At 38.6% G+C, this 19,119-nt stretch overlaps 1 protein-coding gene across 2 annotated transcripts in view; it reads left to right on the plus strand.

Moving 5' to 3' along the window:
• LOC139149603 (spectrin beta chain, non-erythrocytic 1-like) overlaps window positions 1–19,119 on the plus strand; it is a 52,152-nt gene that overhangs the window by 24,782 nt on the left and 8,251 nt on the right. The window contains exons 5-27 of one of the 2 annotated variants that reach the window (XM_070721434.1): window positions 522–810; window positions 2,038–2,338; window positions 2,609–2,726; window positions 3,106–3,428; window positions 3,768–3,906; window positions 4,691–4,856; window positions 5,839–6,083; window positions 6,576–6,776; window positions 7,480–7,596; window positions 8,516–8,548; window positions 9,555–9,632; window positions 10,143–10,307; window positions 10,652–10,854; window positions 12,810–13,152; window positions 13,471–13,746; window positions 14,321–14,488; window positions 14,996–15,168; window positions 15,510–15,747; window positions 16,142–16,405; window positions 16,835–17,056; window positions 17,499–17,789; window positions 18,126–18,334; window positions 18,653–18,857. In XM_070721434.1, the coding sequence (XP_070577535.1) occupies window positions 522–810; window positions 2,038–2,338; window positions 2,609–2,726; window positions 3,106–3,428; window positions 3,768–3,906; window positions 4,691–4,856; window positions 5,839–6,083; window positions 6,576–6,776; window positions 7,480–7,596; window positions 8,516–8,548; window positions 9,555–9,632; window positions 10,143–10,307; window positions 10,652–10,854; window positions 12,810–13,152; window positions 13,471–13,746; window positions 14,321–14,488; window positions 14,996–15,168; window positions 15,510–15,747; window positions 16,142–16,405; window positions 16,835–17,056; window positions 17,499–17,789; window positions 18,126–18,334; window positions 18,653–18,857 (4,767 nt within the window). The remainder of the gene's footprint in view (window positions 1–521; window positions 811–2,037; window positions 2,339–2,608; window positions 2,727–3,105; window positions 3,429–3,767; window positions 3,907–4,690; window positions 4,857–5,838; window positions 6,084–6,575; window positions 6,777–7,479; window positions 7,597–8,515; window positions 8,549–9,554; window positions 9,633–10,142; window positions 10,308–10,651; window positions 10,855–12,809; window positions 13,153–13,470; window positions 13,747–14,320; window positions 14,489–14,995; window positions 15,169–15,509; window positions 15,748–16,141; window positions 16,406–16,834; window positions 17,057–17,498; window positions 17,790–18,125; window positions 18,335–18,652; window positions 18,858–19,119) is intronic. The other variant, XM_070721435.1, reaches the window with a different exon arrangement.

Consider the following 19,119-nt stretch of genomic DNA (forward strand, 5'->3'; position numbering starts at 1 on the left):
TAGTTTATGATATATTGGGTCTGATTGATGGTGTGACAATGAGCGCTGTACAACCAGCTGTCTTCCTATACAGCCATCTATGACGCCTGCTTGATTTCTCTATCATCATGTAATTGCACTGTAGCGGCATTCTAATGATCTCATCTGATATATTTAGCCATTTCATTTCATAACTACCTCAACACGTCACAGAGGTTTCTTTTAAACTGTATGTACAGAATTTTGCTTTTTTGAGATAGCTGTACTCTTTGTGGACGGCCTGCAAAAAACATAATCATGTTCATGCAACTGAAAAAGAAGGTTTGTCATGGGTTATTAGTGTTTTTTTTTTCCTTTGCAATTTTTTCACTGATATGTGAAATACCTCAAGGACAGGGCTATGATGACAACAAATGACGATAGTCCATGCTGTTGTTGGTGATATTCAGCATGCACAAGAGATGAACAGCCACTACCTTCATCCTGTGGAGAAAACAAGTTCCTTACAAGAAAACACTTCTTAATGTTTTTCTCGTCTGCAGATCCAAGACATCAGCTTTGAGATGGAAGACAACCAGGAGACCAAATCAGCTAAGGATGCCTTGCTTCTGTGGTGCCAGATGAAGACCGCCGGATACACCAACGTCAATATCCGAAACTTCACAACCAGCTGGAGAGATGGCTTGGCATTCAATGCCCTCATCCACAAACACCGACCAGACCTCATTGAGTATAACAAACTACAGAAGTCCAACGCTGTTTACAACCTGAACAACGCCTTCAATGTTGCCGAACATAGACTTGGACTTACCAAACTGCTTGACCCTGAAGGTTCGTTTTGGTGTCATGACCATTCTCATATTTTTCTCCATCTTTCTGAAAATAGATTTCGTTTAAGACACTAGTGATAATTATTGTGTGATATACAGAAAATGTGTTGATTGAAGTGTCAAATGTTGAGAATAAATTGTGTAAAACAGATTTTAAATGTGAGTTGCTCGGCACAACCGTTAGTGCCTTAATGTGCAGAATCGGCTAATTGTAAGTTATGTAGCCATTTCTTGTGCTTTTGAGCACACAGAAAACATTCCTACGAGAAAAAGCCTTAAATTCAGCTTTAAAGGGATTTAGAATCAGGTTTAGGGTTAGTTTTAGAGTCAGGGTTAATCAAAATCATAGTATTTCACAAAAGAAAAGAGAGAAGGAAAGGGAAGAGTCTTGGGGAAGTATTTTCAAATCAAAGATTAAAAAACAGGAGATAAAAATAAATTTTCAAAAAGCAAAATTCATATATAGTTGCAAAGCCCAAGGATGAAAGAGCTATCATAAGTGGTTGTGCAGGATGTAAGAGGCCTCTCATTAGCATAAGATGTGGGTGGACACCACCACAAAGAATGGATGTCTTGTAAATTCATATCAGCAGGGCGTGAACTTTACACGTATGTCTGCAATTAACGTTAGTGAATTGAATGTAGGGGCATCACCTTTCTTGTCATCAAAGATGACCGAGTTTATGAGATCTTGTAACACCTTAAAAGAATAGAGTTTATAGCCTTTACATTAGTGATGCTAATGAGATATACATAATTAGCATCATTGCAAAACATTGACATGTTCAAAACCTGACTGTTGTCAGTGTTTAATGCGTTGTTTTGAAATGACACTGTGTAAAGTCCCTCCCATATGATTAAAGTTCATGCACTCACATCAACAGACATGAAAACAAAAAAATTTGTTCATTGTAACAGACGGGAAGAGGTTATGTGTTTCAAAGTTGAAATCTAAAATTTATGTTAATGTAAACATCATAAATGCCTATGAAGATGAATAGTACTGATGACCTGATACTGTTTATAAGGTCAGGCCTCACCGAAACCATTCTGATCGTTTGTTTAGCGATGATTGTTAGTCATTCTTTTTCAGTGTTTAGGTTGCGCTTGTTTCGTGTGACTTCCAAAGTCAGTGTAATAAGAAATTGAAACAAGATCGGAATATTTGAAGATTTCATCTCAGAAGACAGACTCACTAAGTTTATCATATCATATGTACTTCCTACAGATGTTACAGTTGAACATCCAGATGAGAAGTCCATCATCACCTACGTGGTCACCTACTACCACTTCTTCTCCAAGATGAAGGCCGAGACCGTGTCCGGTCGTCGTATCGGCAAGGTTGTCATCGGCGCCATCGAGAATGAGAAACTGCAAGAGGAGTATGACAAGATCGCCTCCAACCTGCTGCAATGGATCGAGCAGACCATCGCCATCCTCAATGACAGGACATTTGCAAACTCCTTACAGGGGGTGCAGCAACAGCTGTATGCCTTCAATACGTACAGGACAGTTGAAAAACCACCCAAGTAAGTGCAAGCTTCCTTTCGACAACAGCCACAGCGAAACATCACAATGATGCGTCTGACATAAACTGTTTCTGTCTCTGCATTATCATACAAGACTTACTGCACAGCAGATAACATTGACATGAATGAGAAAAAGGCCACTTACACAATAGCCAGAGCTATATCTGTAAATACTACATAAGTAATACTCCCACCCAGACACTGTTGCTACAGGACTCAGCTTTATAAAGCAGAATCAGTAAGACAGGAGTGTAAAATTTTATCTTACAGATTTACAGAGAAGGGTAATTTGGAAGTGCTTCTGTTCACCCTGCAAAGCAAGATGAGAGCAAACAACCAGAGACCATACACACCTAAGGAAGGAAAACTCATCTCTGACATCAACAGGGTAAGGTTCTTCTAACCCGACTATCATCAAAATATTTTCACAATTCAGTATTTGACACTAAAGAGTTAGTCTCCTTGTTTTATTTGACTGGTGTGTTTTGTCACACCTTTTGTCATCTTTCTAATGAGTTTTTACCTCTGACACTACAACACTTGGCCGTTGCCCATTGTTTGCAATTGTATCTGGACCTGAACACTTTAAAATGGGAATGAAACCATTACCTGCAATACTGTTCAGATAAGCCTCTCAACAAACAAAATCAGAAGGAACAGGATTTGCCAGCCATGTGCTCCTTAGGAAAACAGAAAACATCTGGAATTTGCTGTCCTTGAATTGCGTTGTGTATTTTGTAGCATGTTTTTTTCTGACTGTTGTGCAGGCATGGGAAAATCTAGAGAAGGCTGAACATGAGAGAGAGCTGGCCCTCCGTGAGGAGTTGATCAGACAAGAGAAACTGGAGCAACTTGCTTCTCGATTCGACCGCAAAGCTGCCATGCGTGAGACCTGGCTGAGCGAGAACCAGCGGCTGGTCTCCCAGGATAACTTTGGCTATGACCTCGCTGCGGTTGAAGCGGCCCATAAGAAACATGAAGCTATTGAGACTGACATTAACGCATACGAAGAGAGAGTCATGGCTGTGGTAGCTGTTGCTCAAGAATTGGAAGCTGAAAAATACCACGACGCAGACAGAATCAATGCCAGGTGAGAACGTATACCCTTCAACGATATAGAAGAAATGTATTTTATCATTTGACACTCCATGATTTGCAGTCCAACATATGCTCCCTGTAGATTTGATATTGGATGTATTTATGTATGTATGTATGCTGTTTAATTTTATGTTAGGTTCAGTTTATATCAGCAAATATTATACTGATATAATCTATAAATTATGTGACAGGCTTCAAAATGTATGACTTCGATAATCTTTTATCTGAAGACATATCATGTCCAGTGTATGTGTTCTCGATGCCTGTATCATCTCTCTTTTCTCTCAACAAGACTTGACAATCATATGATTACTTCATATTTTGATTACAGAAAAGACAATGTTCTGCGCTTATGGGAATACCTGCTTGAGTTGCTGCATGCCCGCCGCCTTCGCCTGGACTTGTCACTGGAGATTCAGAGAATCTTCCAGGAAATGCTTCTCATCCTGGACTGGATCGACGAAACCAAGGTAAGTGGAGCAGCTATGAACTTTTGCCGTACACTGCATTGTTTGAATAGAATAGATCAGTGCCGTACAGGGACTGAAGGAGTGGGCTGCGGCTGTTGTATGTAAATCAACTGAAGACCATAGAGAGAGAAAGAGCCACCAGTGAGAGAATAGCATTCAGAGAAGGGGAAATAATCTAATAGATTGTCTGTGTATCATTGGAGTACATTTTAACCCATTAAAGGTATACTGTCACCTATTCCAATTTTGCCACAGTTACCATGGAAAGAGAAAATCTAGCCAATCACAGATTTTAAGTGGGTGGCCGCTTTTAAAACAGCACCCTCACATATGCATTTTGAATACCAAGGAACGCCCCTTTGACCATATATGGGCATATTTAGATTACAGGTGACTGTATACCTTTAACAAAAATGTGGGGGACATGTTCTGTGAAATAGTAAACCATTGATTACAGAACTAGGCTTATCGAAGTCAGCAGATAATTGATTAGTTTACAAGATATTACAGTGTAACTGAATGTCACAGAGCAAATCATTTGTTTGATCTCCTGATGTGTAGGAAGAAAAAAGATTGCAGATTGGATACAACCAAGATAGCAGCAATTTTGCAAAGAGTTAAAATGTAACTGAATGTCACAGAGCAAATCGTTTGGTTGATCTTGTAATCTGTAGGAAGAAAGAAGTTTGCAGATTGGATGCAGCATAGATATGAATGATTACTGCACCCATTAATGTGAATGCATTTAAGGTTATAATGAAATATATGTGCAAATTCATTTCAGATGCGTCTCTTGTCAGAGGATTATGGCAAACATCTGATGGGTGTGGAGGACTTGCTACAGAAGCATGCCTTGTTAGACGCTGACATCGCTGTACAAGGAGACAGAGTGAAATCTGTCAATAAACAAGCAACTAAATTCCTCGGACCAACATCACCTGAGGCTGCTGGTAAGGGGAAAAAATAATTTCACCACATATAGCGTAGGAATTGGCAACAGTCATGCATAAATTAGTCCTAGGGATGCATCAAAGGGTACTTTGGTCGACATGTTAATTGTCTGCAGTAGGAGATTCAAAATTGTATGAACTGATTTTTTTTTAAATTACATAAAAAAATGGTACAAATTGTAGCAAATGTCAACTACATGTATATGTTTTATATCTTTGCGAGCTGCCGTGAGGGCGATTATGGTGGTTACAAGACTATCAAACAAAAGAATTTCAATGTGCTGAACATTGCTTTGTTGTCATCTGGTGTATACAGCAAGTTATTGTAAAGAATATACAGCATATGTAAAAAGTTATTGTGTGTAGTTGCACTTGAACTCAGTAGTGGCATGCTGTCTTACCTGAAATGTCAAGCATGTCTGGATTTTGAGGAGTACGTACAATCGGCCATATGGTCACATTTTGAAGGTATTTGTTTTGATGTAAGGTCATCTAGGATCTGATGACCCAAGATGAATTACTCTGATAGTATTATTAAATCAATATTACTTGTTAACCTTTGATGTTGGATTAGTGAAAGATCATCAGCCCAGCCCAGTTTGTACATATAGTCAGTAGTGTAGATGTTTTAGCACTCACGACAGTAACAGTTTTGTTTTAGTTTGTAAAAGAGATCATTATGAAAACTATCATCTAATGTTTGATTTTCTAAATAAATATCTTCATTACGCAAAGTTTTTCATTGATCATTTTTCGAGTATGCAAATCAAATGATTATGACACATGGTATCTTCAGTAGTACTCTGACAATTGTGAGTGGTTGAAGAACATTTCAGCCTTGAGACAGTTCATGAAAAAGATAAATTGTTGATCAGCAACTGTATACACATGCACGTAGTGCTCAATTGAATGAAGTAACGTGAACTCCTCATCATTAAATTAAATCACCACTCACCTTTCTTTTCCATGTGCTGTATTTTAGGATACAGACCAATTGATCCTGCAATCGTCAAGGATCGCATCGAACACTTGGATTCAAGCTATGCCGAGTTACTGAATCTTGCCGCTGAAAGACGAAACCGTCTGGATGAATCTCGCAAACTCTGGCAGTTCTTCTGGGACCTTGCCGACGAAGAAGGCTGGATCAAGGAGAAGTCCACACTGATGTCTACGGCTGACATTGGTCGCGATCTCACTAGTGTAAATCTTCTGCTCACAAAACAGAAAGTAAGTACCTAGCTCCATCAGTCTGGTAGAGAGATGTTTTGCATTTAGCTTATTGAGTTCACAAAAGATTTAGCTGTCTTGTACTCCTTGTTTGTGTACACTCATCAAAAGAAAATCCCAAGGAAAAGTCCAGTAGCCCTATGATTGCACAACTGTTCACTCAGTTATGACGGTAGTGAAATGCCCTTATCTGACTAATCTGTCAGTGTATAATTTTGTTCTGCTGTTATTTAAATATACAGCTGTTACCCTGACAGGACCTGAAATTCATATCCTATTTATTTTCCTGGCAATATCTTCTGGGATATTTTACTGGTTTTTAACCCAGTCTTTGTGGTATTTTGTTAAAAAGAGAAGTTTTTCACAGTTGTTGAGTTACTCTAGCATTCCCTACTTCGCTATAGCATGTTAAATTTCTAAACAATTGCCATAACCATGTGTAATAAAAAATGAGCAAAACAATGATGGTAGATGTGATTTTGTAATTCCAAGGCAATGGAAGAAGAAATCACAGGTCATCATGCACAACTGGTATCCGTTGTCCAAGTTGGCGAAGACCTGATTGAGCAACAACACTTTGGTGCCGGCAAAATCCGTGTCCGCATCCAAGAAATCATGGCTATGTGGGAGACACTGCAGGAACTGATGACAGCTAGAAGGAAGAGACTGCAAGAGGCACTCAATATGTATCAGGTGAGTCAAGCCAAAGTAGGCATTTGAGTAGTCAGAAATGTACTATGATGTACTGACAGTCATGCAAGAAGTCTGTGACCAGTATCAGATCCATGTATGTATGCCAGCCACTCAAGAAGTTGGTGACCCTTTACCGGGTCAGTGTAACACGTAACAGCGGTTCAAAAAGTCATAGTAGGCCGAGCAGAAACTCAAGTATATTACTTCTGTGACACTGGGTCAGGTCCCTGATTTCAATAATATACAAAGGTCTTGCATTACCTGGTTGTATGGACACAACAGTCCCCTCTTTCATGACACAGAAAACCCATTGCTCCACACCCATCCCTAATACCTGTGTTGCCAGGTAATGGTTAGTTCTTATGAAATTTTTTGATGCATTGTATTGGAAGTTGTATATACAAGATTTTAGAAGACTCAATAATACAACAGAGGACAGTTTGTTATATTCAGATATATTCAGAAACATTGGAACAGGGCAAACAATTTTACAGAAGTCTCATAATTTTTTGAAACAGTTTCAGCGTTCATGCTTCACTCTTTTCATTGTTTGTACATCTAATTTGGTTTTTCAAATGAAATGTCTGATACACAAAGCCAGTTTATGGAACCATTGCATTTGTAATGTATACTTGGTGTGGCAGAAATGACACAAAACCACTGTATTTACTAACCTTTTTTGTGTGTATGTGTCTGTGAATAGTTCTTTGCAGATGCTGATGATGTTGACACATGGATGTTGGACACTTTGCGTCTTGTCTCCAGCGAAGACTGTGGCAGAGATGAAGCTAGTGTACAATCCCTACTCAAGAAACACAAGGTATGTTGCCCAGGTTGAAAAAAAACCCACAATTGTATGTATGGAACTCACAGGTATTTGTACAAAGGGACGTACAATGCTTTAAATAGTAACCATGAGGACAGATGCATATGATTAACATAGCTGACTTTTTTTCAGTAATGTGTATATTTAAATGAGAATATAGTCATTGGTTCAGGGAAAATATTTGATGTCACAAGATGCAACAAGATGTGTATCCACAAATATTCAGTATCATATGATAGAACATAATATGTACCCACATAACAGAACATAGTAAATACATTTCCTCTCGGCACTCGCAGGTCAACATAATGAGTAGCAATGTATATCAGTGTCGCATAGGTTACTTATGACTCTGGCTAAATGAATACTCTTATATACAATTAAAAACTTTCCTAGTTGTTTTTTTTTTAATTCTCAAAATGTAATATTGTTGATATGATGTACATTTGATGTTTTTCAGATTTGTACGGTTTATGCTTATCATTGATGTACATTTTTCTCCAACTTATGTTAGTCAATAACCTTACTTTCAGTCAGTGATTTTGGTTGAAGTTATTGTAACTCCATGACAAAGCTGTTCAAAGTTTTATAGAGTATACAAATGGTATTACGTATCAATGTCATGATTATTCTGTATTTTATGTACCTTTGGTGGAAGCAAGAAGCTTTCCGTTACAGATTCTGCTAATCCAAACCCAGCATTTTGTATCATCACCATTCCATGTCATTAACGACATCACACAACACTCATATCATTCAATTGAAAAAACCTGTAAGATGCGGAAATGCTGTATGATATTAATGTGCATTCTTGAAAATATGAAATCACAAAGGGCAGCATTGGATTGGCTGAGCCTCCGAGAAACATGCATTTATCATGCCATATCATTTGCTTGCTTCCTGCTTTTTTTAGGTGTTGCTCGATGTCCCCATGCTAGGCCCCAGTGTGAGTGCTCATGCCGGCACATTTTTGTTATTAAAAAGCAGTAATCAATTTTATTCATTAATATTTTAATATTTGTTTTCCTGTGCTCAGTTTTTGTGTTGTGGTGCTTGTTTTGCATGTTTGTAAACAGCTCGGTTTTGTTTTGAGTTTTAAAGTGGTTTACTTGGTTTAGTTTTTGGTTTGCCAATTTCTTGTTGTTTGTTGCTGTTGGTATTTTTGTTTGAAGTCTCCCTCTTTTATGCTCTCTTCCTGAACTTCATGGGTCAATACTAAACCTGTGGATTAAGTTCCAAAAGTTCCTCCGCCAGCGAATGCTTGGCATCTCTAATGCATGTACTCCAACACCCTGGCAGAGTTAACCAAACAGAAATTCAGAAATTAACCAAGTGGGTGACCCCAGCATAGATATCTACTAACAGACTACTTCTCTCCACCACTCCATTTCCACCTGTGTATGTATATAACACTGACCAATCACGTTGTATGTGAGATTGCTGTGTGTGGGATGAGAGAGACAGCCAGGGACACAATATCACATCCACAACTTCCACTTCTCACCACATTCCAGTTTTTGCTGTTAGTACATCACTACCTGTTATTTTTATTTGTGTACTTTAGATTTTTAGATATTTATATTTATTTGTGTATTTGTTTCTTTTAATTTATCAAACATTTGAAATGGATTGAATTTACAGGAAAATCATACCATAAAATTTAAAAAAAACAGAATTGGAAAGAGTTACTGTCTCTGTATTTCAGGATACATTTTCAAATAGTTTTTGAAGAATATGCAAAATCATAGCAATACTAGATGAAAAAACTATGTACTAACATGTGTGATGAAGAATGGGGATACCAGTGTGTGTGTGTGTTTGAGGGGCAGTTCATGTGGTGTGTGATGGGTTTGCTTGATGTGTCCTCCTCTAAACCTGACCCCAGGGCTTGGTGTTGTCTTCTACGTGATATTCATGTGATAATAACTTACGGTTTACGTTTTCTCCACTAGGATGTTGCTGATGAACTTGGTAACTACTCCACGGTTATCGACAGCCTCCATGAACAAGCCAGTCATCTTGGAGTACAGGTAAATTCAAGTCACAGTTTATTTATTTCACAGGATGACGTCAGCTAGTAAACATATAGCAAAATGGATCAAAGCAGATTTGATTGAGGAAGGCTTCTATTCTCCATTCGGACAACTGTTGATTCCATTATGTGATTTTAAGGTGGCATAGGCAATCTTGTCGAGGTACACTCAGTAGCTTTTTTAACAAGCATACTTGCAAACTCGTTGCTTCACATTCTTGATATAGGTTATACAAAATCATGATTGAAACATGAATAAAATTTGCTCCATGAGCAATAAATTCTGTGTCAGATTCTTTGTAAAATATCAACGGACATGAGTGAATTGAAATTAGGGATATTTCGTCATCTTTATCTGTCAGAGATGTTGTAGTTCACGTATTGTAGTGTCGTATGGAATAGCTGACAGCAAGTAACGTGGGTCTTACCCACAGTTGTGTCAGAACCAGAGAGTGGTAAACCAGTCGTGTAAAAGCTTTGTATTTTTTCCACACTGGGGTAATTACAGGACAGAACCTCATCTGAAGTACAAGCCAGACTTGGAACAATTGACCGACGCTACAAAGAGCTGGTAGAGTTGGCCCGTCTGCGCAAACAGAGACTGCTTGATGCCCTAGCTCTGTACAAACTGTACAATGAAGCGGACAGTGTGGAATCCTGGATTCAAGAAAAGGTAAGATAACCTCATCCTTGAATTGTCTCAGAAGCATTGGTTGGAAACATGTCTGAACCCACCAAATAGGAATGCAGATTGTATTTCTCTAAAATCAAAGCGATGTACTGAATGAAGTGTTCTGACCACTCTTGAAAGTGAGGCATAAACAATTTTTAACACTTTAATAATGATGAAATTCGTGAAACCGATGTCTTTCATAGAAGCTGAAGATCTTTTATATATTAGGATTTGATATTACACTAGTTACATTTCCCGTAAACATCCTTCCACTCCTTCCACTGAGACCCATAATGCTAGATTAATTCATTATGCTAATTTGCTGTAAATTTTGCTTATTCCAGGAACAAACCCTACACTCCATGGTGCCTGGAGAAAACCTCGAATCCACTGAGGTGGTGCAACACAGATTTGACCGCTTTGAGAAAGAGATGGAAGTCAATGCCTCCAGGGTGTCCGTGGTCAACCAGCTGGCTAGACAGCTCCTCAACATTGAACATCCCAACTCTGCTGAAATCATGGCCAAACAAAACAACCTCAACCAACGGTAAGACATACCTCTGTCCATTATTAACTCTTTCCAATACGTCACAATAACTGTATTAGGGACTGTACAGAAATCCCTAACCTAGTGGGCCAGGACAGTATCATGCATGCACCAATTCTTTTTACCACCAATATTTCATATGATAAGAAATATTGGCTATTGTTGCATATGTTCATCTTTTTTTCCGCTGTCAGCGACGCGGAGCTTATCAAATAGGTTGATTATCCGTCGTCGTCCGTCGTCCGTCGTCCGTCGTCGTCCGTCAACAATTGCCTTCTCCTCTGAAACCACCAGTCCAATTGCTTTGAAATTTTATATGCAGTTCACTTGGGGTGACCTCACTTCAGTTTGTTCAAATCATGGTGAAATTTGCATATTTGTATTTTTGGGGCATTTTTTGGTGTTTTGGTAAAAAAATCTTCTTCTCTGAAACCGCTTGTCCGATTGCTTTGAAATTTGATATGCAGTTTGCTTAGGGTGACTTAAATCAGATTTGTTCAAATGGTGGTGAAATTTGCATATTTGTATTTTTAAGGCAATTTTTGTCATTTTTGGTAAAAAATCTTTAAAAATCTTCTTCTTCAAAACTACTGGTCAGATAGCTTTTATATTTGGTACATATGTCCCTAGGGATGATCTTTTTCAGATTTGTTCAAATTGTGCAGAAATATGCAAATTTGCATTTTTAAGGTAATTTTTGCCATTTTTGGTCAAAAAATGTATTTCTCAAAAAGTACTGGTCTGATAGATTTGAAATTTGGTATACAGGTTTCTATAGATGAACTAAGTAATATATATTGAATTTCTGATGAAATCTGTAATTTTGTATTTTTGGGGCAATTTTTGCCAGTTTTGGTCAAAAAATGTGTATTTCCAAAACTACTCATCTGATAGCTTTGAAATTTGGTATAGAGGTTTCTACTGATGAACTAAATGATATTTATTGAAATAATGATGAAATCTGCAATTTTGTAATTTTCGGGCAATTTTTGGTCAAAAAATGTGTTTCTCAAAAAGTACTGGTCTGATAGCTTTGAAATTTAGTATACAGGTTTCTACAGATAAGCTTAGTAATATATATTGAATTTCTGATGAGATCTGTAATTTTGTATTTTTTGGGCAATTTGCCATTTTTGGTCAAAAAATGTGTATTTCCAAAACTACTTATCTGATAGCTTTGAAATTTGGTATACAGGTTTCCATAGATGAACTAAATGATATTTATAGAAATAATGATGACATCTGCAATTTTGAATTTTTGGGGCAATTTTTCCCATTTTTGGTCAAAAAATGCGTTTCTCAAAAAGTACTGGTCTAACAGCTTTGAAATTTGGTATACAGGTTTCTATATATGAACTAAGTGTGATATTTTGAAATTATGATGAAATCTGCAAGTTTTATTTTTGGGGGCAATTGTTGCAAATTTTTGGTCAGAATATTTTATTCTCAAAAAACTACTCATCAGATAGCTTTGGTTGACATGTTCTTAGGGATGATCGGATGTGATATATTCAAAGTATAATGAAATCTTCAATTTTGTATTTTTGCAACTTATTTTAGCCACTTTTTTCTGGCCACTGCATTGAGTTATCAAAGATTTCCACCTTCTTCATCAACATGTGTCAAAAATAGTTATTCTGTACATAACCACAGCGGAGCTATATCGGCCGCTAGGTCGTTTTTTACGCTTACAAAGGAACAACTTCTTAGGGCCCCCGCCGGACATTCACCCTTGTTTGTAGCATATGCTGAACTCTCAATTAGTGCCCGACAAATCCTAACCCTAATTCTAAACCCCTTCAGTATTGCATTTGACCTGCTTGCTCCAGAAAAAGCCCTGTGATGAAAATGATTTCAGGAACTAGACAGCCTAAAGGATGTCATAGCTTAACAAACTGTCACACTTGACAGAGACTTGGCATTTATGCTAAGATTGTTGTGTCTTTGCCTTGTAGCTGGAATGCCCTGCAAGCCCTTGTCAACCAGAAGAGAGATGCTCTCCAGGGTGCCCTGGGTATCCAGACTTTCCACATCGAATGCAGTGAGACCGTTACCTGGATCCGTGAAAAGACCAGACTTCTGCAATCCACAGAAGAACTGGGCAGCGATCTGGCTAGCGTGATGACACTGCAGAGGAAACTGAGAGGCATGGAGACCGACTTGGCCGCCATTCAAGCCAAGCTGGATTCCTTACAGAAGGAAGCAGACCAGCTGGCCGAGGAACATCCGGAGGAAGCTGAGGCCATTCGACAGAGATTCGCCCAGATCAATGAATGCTGGTATGAGCTGAAAATCATCGTAAGTATCAATACTATACACACAATCACATTTACTGCAAATGAGTGTTGTCCTGTATGTGTTACCAAGAGTAAAAGAAATGTGTAAATGTACATGGATGTGAAAATGAGAGTTGCGAGCTAAGATCAATCAAAGTTTTTATCTGCACTTTCAGCAGGCATTGATAAATATATAGAATAGCTCACTTGCAATTTTAATATTTTTGCAGAAAAAGCTATACTATCTTGTTACTTCATGAAAACTGTTGCATTCTGTCAGAAAAAAATGTATTTGGAATGATTACATCAAAATCACGCTTTTGTAATAAACTTTCCCCAGCTTCAAGAACGCGATGCTGCAATGGCAGAAGCCCGTGAATTGCAACAATTCTTGCGTGATCTGGATGATTTCCAAGCCTGGCTGTCCAAGACGCAGACTGCCATTGCATCTGAAGACATTCCTGAAAGTTTATCCGAGGCTGAGAAGTTGCTGAACCAGCACGCCGCTATCAAGGAAGAGATTGACGGCTATGATGCTGACTATGCCAGAATGAGAGACATGGGGCAGAAAGTAACCGAGGGCCAAACTGATGCTCAGTATATGTTCCTCAGACAGGTAAGCTAGGCTGTGTCTTCCTGTTGAACAGTTCTGTCTGTGCCTTTGTGGGTTTATTTGTGGTAACATGCTGATATCTGTAAACATGCACTGTGTACAAGATCTTTTTCCCTACGTTGTATGATATGACACAGCTGTGTATTGTAGCCTATCGTTGTTTTACCCTGTGAATGCTGTAATTTTTCCTTCCAAAGTTTTTGTGTAACATTTTGCAAATTTTTATGAAATTTTCCGTAAATTTTTGATAATTTTAGACCAAATGGACATCACATTTCGTTGTCTACACTTTTTTATCAAAATTTTGTCAAAAATCTGAAAAAAAAATAGATTGCGTATATTTTATAAGGGCAACTAAAATTGACTTTGGCTCTCAAGGGTTAAATATTGATAGCTTTGTCTAGGCAATCGTAGAACCTGCTCTTGTTGTAGGCTCAGTGTTAGGACTTGTCCAAAAGTTGGAGAGACTGCCAGAGGTATATGAGTTGCTGTAAGATTCTAGTTCAGAATGTCTGAGATATACAAATATGAAAATGGCCTAGTAATCAGTGACACATATCTTTCTTTCATCACACAGCGTCTGCAAGCTTTGGATGATGGCTGGGAAGAACTGCACAAGATGTGGGAGAACCGCCAACACTTGCTATCTCAGTCCCTCAACCATCAAATGTTCCAACGTGATGCCAGACAAGCTGACATGCTACTCAACAAACAAGACAACTTCCTCACCAAATTCGAAGCTCCTGTAAGTACTCAATCATTGTAGAGAATCCAGTGTAGAAATCAAATTGTGAATTGTGATTGTGATATAACTAGTCGGAGTCTACTTTGCAAGCAGTAATTTCATTTGACTTCATTTATAAAGGATGACAACCAGATGATAAGATGTTGGTCACAAATCACATGTTTGTGTTCTTTTTTCAAGAAAGGTATTTTTGACAGTGTTACAAGGATCGGGAAAATATACAGAAGTTGAAGATCTCATCAATATTGAAGGGATCGTCATTCTGATGAGTCAGTGATGGGGTCAGTTTGTGTGTATAATGTAATGCATACCACATATTAAATACATGCAGTAGCTTACCATCTTAGCTGAAAATATCTTTTGTAAATTGAAAGTAAGTATACAAATTTGCTATTGCCCCCATTTTTTGTCATTGGATGAGCTAAAAGTTGGACTTTAATACAAAGCCCTATTTTAGACCCCATAAACAGGTTTGGTTTTAAAATCCTAATGTGTTTTCTTTCACAGACAAATCTTGAAGCAGCAGAGGAAGCCATCAAGAAACACGAGAACTTCTTACAGACCATGGACGCCAATGATGACAAGATCAACAGTGTCATCAACTTTGGCAACAGGCTCTGTGATGAGAATCACTATGCCTCTGACAAAATCTTCAAAAAGTGTGAAAACCTTGACGAGAGGTAGGCATAAATTCTCTAGTGTTAAATCTTGGCGTTGTGTGATTACACATTGGTAAAATCAACATTAAAGTACTTGCTGTGTTCCATGTATGACAGTGTTAGTGATTTTCATGTAAAACTTTTCAGACTGTGTTTGTCAAATAATTCTTCACCAATGTTCCTGTATAGAGATCCAGGTCCATAGTTGCACAAAAGGGTTTCACTGAGCCATGATGGTGAAAAAGTAAAATGACATTGGGCATTGAAATGAATCATTACCTTGGATATCCACCCACTGCGTATGACCATTTAGAAATATCTAATACCTTTTCTACAACCAATGACAAACTACTTTTCTGCAGGCGAAAGAACAACCGTGAGCTCGCCGACTCTCAGCTAGCCCAGCTCCGCGACAACCTCCTACTGCAAGGATTCCTCCAGGAGGCGGATGAAATCGGTTTGTGGATCAATGAAAAGATGCTGATAGCTCAGGACGAGACCTACGATGAAGCCAGAAGCATTCACAGCAAATGGCAGAAACACCAGGCGTTTGAAGCTGAACTACAAGCAAATAAGGAAAGATTAGATAAACTAAATGAGGTAAGTCAACTTGCCATGTTGTGTTGTATAGTATCAGCCAGTACTGTAGTGTTGTTGACAAGGACAGAACAAAATTTTCCTTACCCAAGCCTTGCCTGATTCATATAATGATCTAAAATCAGTCTCCTTTTAGAAATATTACTCATGCCATATTTATCATCAAGTGCAAGTGTTAGGATTCAAGACTTGTTACCATGTTATATGATCTTTGTCTACTTATAATAAATGTATGTAAGGTGGTTCTTTCTATTTTGTGTGAAATAGAAAATAAATGAAAGCAATAATGTACACTCACGACTGCAAGGAAAAGGACACTCCAGGAGACAAGGGGGAAGGAAGTCTGGACAAGGAGGGCTTGATTTATTTTTCTGACTTTGTAACTCTCATCTCACAGCATGGTCGTGAGCTGATAACAGAGAAACCAGACTACGCTGAACAAGTCGAAAGCAGACTAAGTGACCTGTCGGCCCAGTGGGACGAACTTGACAACACAACTCAAGCTAAAGCCAAGAAACTATTTGAAGCCAACAGAGCAGCACTGTTCACACAAGGCTGCGATGATTTGGATAACTGGATCAACGATCTTGAAGTACAGTTGAGCCATGAAGACACCGGCAAAGATTATGCCACAGTTAACATGTTACTCAAGAAACAACAGGTGAGCGAGGGTCAAGTACATGGAAAAGGTTTGAAAATATCAGGTGTCAGTTTGATGGTAACCTTTCAGGCCTTTGTGGTTTAAATCTTACCTGTGAAACCACTGATTACTAGAAGCCTGTTAAATTATTTTGATTAATCTCAGAATGACACATAATTTTATGAAAGGCCTGTTTATTTACTATTGCCAGAGAAGATAGTGGTGACAGCTAGCAAAATGCTCATACTTACACTCCAAGTGGAGATATTATAGGCGAGTGTGTGTTTTTTCCATGTTCTGTTCATACATGTTTATGCTGTTTGTGTTTAGTGAGGCACATGAGGATATACATTGTCAAGTTCATCTTACCAGCAACAGAGATATTTAATGTCCCTTGCTGCAAAAAATTCTGGGCATTCGATGATAAAATTTCTCATTTTATAATTTCAGATGTTGGAAAGCCAAGTCATCGTAAAGAAAACACAGGTCAATGACCTAGAATCACAAGTATCTGAACTTCAAGATGCCGGAGATCTGGAAAAAGTCAAACGAAAGAAATACGACATTGAAGATAGATTCCACCGATTGGCTGAACCACTTGCGCAAAGGAAAGCAGTGCTTGAAGCCAACCAGAAAACACACAAATTCAACAGGGACATTGAAGACGAAAAAGTAATGTTTTCCTGTCAGATATTGCCGCAAGGCATTATACCTGTACATGTGGTTTTTGTTTTGCAATATAGGTGCACAAGACTGTCTGCCATTTCCAAATGGTTCACCAAAGCCATGTTGCTATCAACCGCGATACCTTGCTCAACCGTGTGATACCTTGAAATTGTACCCCAATTTGTGATTTGATAAACTTCAACATAGCAATAGTTTAGTCGACTGTGTAAGGTTTAAGAATTCTCAGTAATTTCATTCCTTGTCATGAATGGTACAAACTGTGGGAAAAGGTGAAAACTTTTCATGGGTTAAAATGACATGGAGAGAATATTTCCTCGGCTCAAAAGACTGCAAACAGGTAGTACCCGGATCATCAATAATATTGTGAAAGCAGCGAGTCGATGCTTTGTTACTCACATATTGTCTCAACTTTGTCACCTCACTACAGATGTGGATCATGGAAAAGATGCCACTTGCAACGTCACAAGACCACGGCAACAGTCTCCTGGCCGTACAGATGCTGATCAAGAAAAACAACTCCCTCAAAGCAGAAGTGGACGGCCACGAGCCGCGAATCACAGAGGTGTGCGATCGTGGCAAGGAGATGATCGAGGTGGGACACCCGAACTCGGACGACATCGACAGGCAAATTAGCGAGCTGCAGGACATGTGGAAGAGGTTACTCTATGCGGTTGATGCCAGGAAGTATAGATTAGAAGACTCACAGAAAGCACAACAGGTAGGAAAAATCATTTCTGTCATGAGCCACACAAAGTTGATTTAAAAACAGTGATTAATGTATTCAGCATCATTAGGCAGGAGAAATCTGAGAGATAGCCAATAGCTGTGCACAGTGGGTAGTATTCAGATCGGGAATATGTGGCTGTATGTTTTTGCTTGTTTGATACATTCATGTACCACTCTTTCCCAGTAAGTGTTGCAACAAAATACTCATCAAACAAAAAGATGTCCCAACTGAAGAAAACAGTTTGTTGTAAACCATGATGTGGTGTGTTATCCCACACACGTGCAATCTGTAAACTAACATACTACTTTGTCGATTTTGACTTTACAGTACTTCTTTGATGCCAATGAAGCTGAGGCCTGGATGAGTGAGCAGGAACTGTACATGATGGGTGATGAGAGGGGACGTGACGAGGCTAGCGCCATGTACATGCTGAAGAAGCATGAAATTCTAGAAAATGCGATGGAGGACTACGCCGACACCATCAATGAACTCTCCCAAGAGGCGAAAAAACTTATGGATGAAGCCCATCCTCAAAGGTAACATTTCCTGTTCTGCAACAATTTGAGTGTTGACTACCCAGGCACACTTGTATTGGAATATGATATGATACAATGACTTTATTGCCATTATGTACAATAAGAAATTTATGTCTCTTACTACTTTATGTCTCTTACTGTGTGGTCTGTCGTCATGAGTTGTGTCTAATCTCTGATGCATATATATGGTACATTACTTGACGTTAGCAACTGCAGTAAGTTAAATTTCTTAACAAAGTACCTAATCTCAAAGACACGTTTGTAATCTCATAGATGCTTGCTTATGTTCTGTACTTTTTCTAACTTTTGTTTTCACAGCGAACAAATTGCAGTGCGTCAGTCACAGATTGACAAACTCTATGCTGGTCTAAAGGACCTGTCCGAGGAGAGACGAGCCCGCCTTGACGAGACACTCAAACTGTACCAGTTGAACAGAGAGGTAGATGATCTTGAGCAATGGATTGCAGAGAGGGAAGTCGTTGCCGGCTCTCATGAACTCGGACAAGACTATGAACACGTTACAGTAAGTCAAAACCCTCCAAGCTACAGAAGGTAAAAATTTTGAACACAGTGACAAAAGTTTGGATCAGCTTCAATCAACTTAATTCACAAGCAGCTTTATTCACATAGACTGCGTATTCTCAATACATGTGGAGGATGATCAAAGATGAGAAGAGTCTCACCAAATGATGCTTTCCATTTGTCTGTCAGGTACAGTTAATTGGATCTAGATGGCGCCCTCTATCAGCAGTTATTATTTATCAATTTGGGTCCTCTAACATAGT

This window comes from Ptychodera flava, chromosome 14 (genome assembly GCF_041260155.1).
Source record: "Ptychodera flava strain L36383 chromosome 14, AS_Pfla_20210202, whole genome shotgun sequence".
Lineage (NCBI taxonomy): Eukaryota > Metazoa > Hemichordata > Enteropneusta > Ptychoderidae > Ptychodera > Ptychodera flava.